Below are 4943 nucleotides of genomic sequence, written 5' to 3'. Positions count from 1 at the left end.
TATATAAAGTATAGACACAATAATGGTGAATTTTACGCTAATTATTATTATAGTAGATATAGTGACTATAAAATTTTGATAATATTTAAAAATATAATTAAAATTAAAATTATATTTTTTTATTATTTAACAAAAAAAATTTAATTTAAAAATAAAAAAGAGAAATTATAAAATTTGTAATCAAATTAAAAAATATTATGAAATAATTAAAAAAATCATCTTATTAATTTTAATTATAATACGTACCAATAGCATATAACTAAGCTAATGATAATCATAAAATTCACCCTGATAATACACGAGACACCACATTTGTACAGGATAATTGATGTCGCTAACTATTTTTTTTTTTTCGCGTAGAGAAAGAAAAAAGAACTAATTATTTGAAGGAAGCTGATTAACTTTTTGTATATGTGTACAATTGATCCATCCACATCAATTTTCAAAAGGGTAAACCCACCCTAGCTACAAAACTAATCAAACAGACAGATAAGTACTAATATTACTCTAAATCTTCTTGAAGGGAATTAAATGAATAAAATCCAATACAATCTTGTTGTTACACACAGAATACAGAAATATTAACTCTAATCAAGTGTAATGAATGACAGGCTTGTTGGTTTTGAAATCCCACATGCCTCCTTCCTTGAGATACTCAACATACCTGGCGAATTCAGGCCTTGCCGTTGTTTTACTCTTCTTACGAAGATCCAAGAAACTCAGCAGTGGGTGGCTCTTCTTGCTACCATTATTGTTGTTGTTACCATTACCCCTCTTTGTCGGGTTTCTTTGCAAATTTATGTTCCCAAATAATGCTGAAGTACCCATTTTTCTGGAAGAAGATAATAGTGTTCTATGAGCAGGCAAACTTGTGCTCCTCTTGAATTCCTCATGAAGCAGCGCAGTGGTAGAAGATTCTTTACCTAATTTCTCATATCTCCCAGGGCCTCTCCTCGTCGTCATTGATCTCAACATGGTTGCTGAATTCTACTAACACTTTTTGGATTTCTTATATCTTTCAGTGTAAAATGAAGAGAATGGAAATGGATGTGTGCTGGGCAGCACAAACATAAAGGAGAGGTTTATATAGGGATCTTTCGGTCCGGTCAAACTTGGATTGCTATACTTCTAATTTTCTTTAAAATATAAATAGTGGGTGGATATATTATTATTGGAATTTAATTTTGATGTGTAATTAGTAATACAAAATAGTTTTATATATACATTTAATTATATAATATTATATCAATAAAAATAATTTTTTTTATATTAGTCGTATGAATAATTATAAAAAAAATAAATATTATTAGATAACTGTATAAAATTTTTTACATAATCAATGTATCCATCAAAATTAAATTATATTATATTGTCCTAAATTTTAACATATTAAAAATTATTTTATCTAATAACTTAAAAAATTATAGACTAAATTATTCTTGAAAAAAAAAAAACATAAATGGTGACTGGTGAGAAACAAAATTTAATAGGAATCCATTTAAGTTTTTATTCTTTTGTCTTTTACATGTTTTAAATGTTCGTCAAGAGTGTCATTTGAACGCTACTATTAGATATTATTAGATATGCAATTGTTGACCTTGCTTTTGTGCCGTCCCTACATATATATCCATCTAAAACTAATAGTATTTGTGAAACAATTGACATTTTAATTAGTTTTAATTATAGTACACCAACATTGATTTTTGCAGTCAAAACTTCGTCTTAAGACGTTAGGTTACGTTTTTAATTTTGTTTTACGACTTCGTTAACAGGCACCTGTTAAGCTTATTTAATTTATGCTTGACTTTTTTGAAAAAAAAAATCAATAAGTATATTACAAAAATATTAGGAAAACTTAAATTTTTTAATTAAAAAAAAATATTTCTACATTAAACATCTAAGGACATATATTTGTGAGACTCTTGTTTTATTTCCTTTATTGCAAGGGAAAACTACGCCTGACGGTACACATAAGAGAATGTGACTTGAAAATAATTTTCGTTGCATACGTATATTGTATGGGAAGTTTATATATATATATATATATATATATATATATATATATATATATATATATATATATATATATATATATATATATATATATATATATGTATATCTATTATATTTATTACGCCAAAAAGTTACATTTTAAAATAATAATAATAATAATAATAATAATAATAATAATAATAATAATAATAATAATAATAATTCAGAAGGAAAAAAATAATGAGTTAAAAAATATGTAGAGTTCTAAAATAATTGATAACTATATGTAAAGAAAGGAAAACCAATTAAAGATAGAGCACATTAAAAATAAAAATAAAAATGAGGAAAATATTGTGAAATAAAGAGGCAAAAGAAGTTATGACAAAGGAAAGAAAAGAAACTAAAATACAAATGTCAAAAAAGAAAAAAAAAATGATAGTACATATAAATTATTCTATGGTATACGGTGAAAAATTCAGATTACTTGCCGATAAGGTTAGACAAAGTCTGTTTGGACCTCAAATTAAAATAATTAATGACCTGGTCACACCTGGCCTCAAGTTGAATTTGAAAAAGAAATAGCAGAAGAAAGAAAGAAAAAGAAAAGAAAATGTTCTTTAAGATATTATGCATACATTTATTTACTCCTTTAAAATTTTAATAACTCAATTTAGTGTTTGAAAGATATCTAATATGAATTAAATTGATCATTTTATTAATTTTTTGTTGATGTACGTGTCAAGTAAATATTAACGTGTGTCACATTATTAATGTGTCATGTATATGGTACTTAACGGTGATAAGACACGTGAGCAAAAATTATTAAAAAGATCATCAATTTAATTCTTATTAAGAATTAGTATAAATTAATTTAAATTGGTCGAATTCCTAAAAAAAATTATAATAAAAAATTTATTATAAAAGTTACTAATTTTATTAATAAATGAATCTATAAAATCGTTACAGTATTATTGGGATAGATTTTCTTACAAAAAATTTTATAACAAAAATAAAATTATTACAATACAAAATCATATTTAGCGCGGGTCCAATCGCAACACAACCTGAACACCCCACTCTCCTCTCTTCACGGCCCTATCTGCGTCGTGTCTGCCTTTGTCCGCCGTCTATGTTGTTTTTTTCTATCCGTCGTCCTCATCTCACGCTCCAATATCTCTCTCTCTCTCCAAAAGCAAGTGTTCCGGCTGAAAGGTACTTATGGCCTAGTTAGAATATTGGACAATTAAGTACAATTTTGTTAGAGAAACAATAAAAAATTTAAATAATTTGAATAATGGATTGGAGATTTAGCTAAATACATATTAAAAATAAAAGATTCTTTAAAATTTATTTAAATAAAAAAATTCATTTAATTATTTTAAAAGAATTACCTTTTTAAATTTTAATTTATTAAAGTATTTCACTTTAATATTTTATTGTTTTTTAATTGACTGTCATCTCACTTTTATCAATAATCATTCCACTTCATTACTAGTGCTTAGCTTGCCACACGTCGCCACCAGCGTTACTCACCCCTAGTAAAAATGATCATCTACTTAAGGATAAAAATAATCATCTGCATACTTAATTAATTGAACATCTAACATATTTTAATTATATATAACTAAACCTAATCCAATAAAAATAATTATCCACATAAGAATTAAAATAACAATCCGCATACTTATTAAAACGACCTTCCTAAACTGGCCATTGAAGTAGAAAAAGAACGTCCTTGTATGTTGATTGGATCTGTCGCGGATGGTGACGTTGAGACGGTGAACGCAGTGGGCTGCGGGGGAGACTGCGCACAGCCCCGGCAGGTGGGCAACGCGAAGGAGCTGTCTGGAGCTGGTGCGGCGCGATCGGACGTTTGCGGAGAGGCTGCACGGCATCGGCTGAAGGCTGAAGGCTGGGCGGCGTTGGGTGGGCAGCGCGAACGAGGCTGTCCGAAGTTGGTGTGGTGCGCCGTGAGGAGAATGAGGGGCTTGCTATTTATGGTGAGGCTACGACGGTGATGGCTCCTAGCTGTGTCCGCAGTGGCACGACTGACAGGAGGTGCAGCGTCAAGGAAAAGTCACGGTTGGGCTGCCGAAGAGTGTCGCGCATGGTTACGAATGACGAGTGACACTTATTTGACGTCGCAGTGGTGTTTGCAGGAGAACGTAGCAGTGTCGGTTGGAGCCTGAGGCGGCATGTGCACAGTCTGCCGGGGGGTTGCAACGGCACCAAAGGAGACGCGCCGAGAAGAAGGTGCCTGGAAATTGTCGGGAGACAGAAGACCAAGGGGGATAACTTGAGGTGGCAGTGGTGTGAGCAGGGGACGGCAGCGACATCAGTCGAAGATAATGACAGCATCGGAACTTTCAGCGGGATCTCTTAGTTTGAACGGCTCAAGTGAAGCCATGCGGCAAAAAGGTATACCAGAAATCGGGAGAAAATGATAATATTAGGAGTAACCGTCTATAACAAAAATGGGTTTAACCGTAAATCCTAATTTTTTAAAATTTAAAATATCTTAATTAGATAATTAATTAAAAAATTTGAATTTTAATTATAATTCATTTTCCAATTTTAAACTATTTTTCACATTATTCGTAAATGTCATTATTTTCCAATACTTTTTCTAGTAATATTTGTCCAACTCGTGTCTTGATAGCAGTGAGGATTTCAAGTATCATGTTTTGTGGTATTGGGATAATTTAAAAATACAAAAATTTTAGGAGTCAGTAATTTTTAATAATTTTAGTTATTATTCGACTAGCATAAATATTAAATTGTCTTTTATAAATATATTTTATTAATTTATATATGCAAATTTTAAAAAATGTGAATATAAATATATTGACTCATATATGTAAATTTTGGTAAATATAAGTATTGGCAGAACTTGAAAAAAAAATTGAACGTAAAAAAAAATTTAACATAAAAATTACGTAATAGTATTTATA

At 29.7% G+C, this 4943-nt stretch overlaps 1 protein-coding gene across 1 annotated transcript; it reads right to left on the bottom strand.

Annotated features, from left to right (window-relative positions):
• Positions 1–379: 379 nt before the first annotated feature.
• Positions 380–1044, bottom strand: LOC107625522 (uncharacterized). The gene has a single exon (XM_016328173.3). The coding sequence runs from the start codon at positions 973–975 to the stop codon at positions 592–594; it is 384 nt and encodes a 127-aa protein (XP_016183659.1). The 5' UTR covers positions 976–1044; the 3' UTR covers positions 380–591.
• Positions 1045–4943: the final 3899 nt, after the last annotated feature.

Source organism: Arachis ipaensis, chromosome B1 (assembly GCF_059453495.1).
Source record: "Arachis ipaensis isolate K30076 ecotype BB chromosome B1, ASM5945349v1, whole genome shotgun sequence".
Taxonomy (NCBI): Eukaryota; Viridiplantae; Streptophyta; class Magnoliopsida; order Fabales; family Fabaceae; genus Arachis; species Arachis ipaensis.
The sequence above is the reverse complement of the archived record's forward strand: the minus strand, read 5'-3'. Positions and strand labels throughout refer to the sequence as shown.

What these genes read in the sequence shown, in the direction of transcription:
- LOC107625522 (XM_016328173.3), bottom strand. Translation starts at nt 975, where the DNA reads ATGTTGAGATCAATGACGACGAGGAGAGGCCCTGGGAGATATGAGAAA.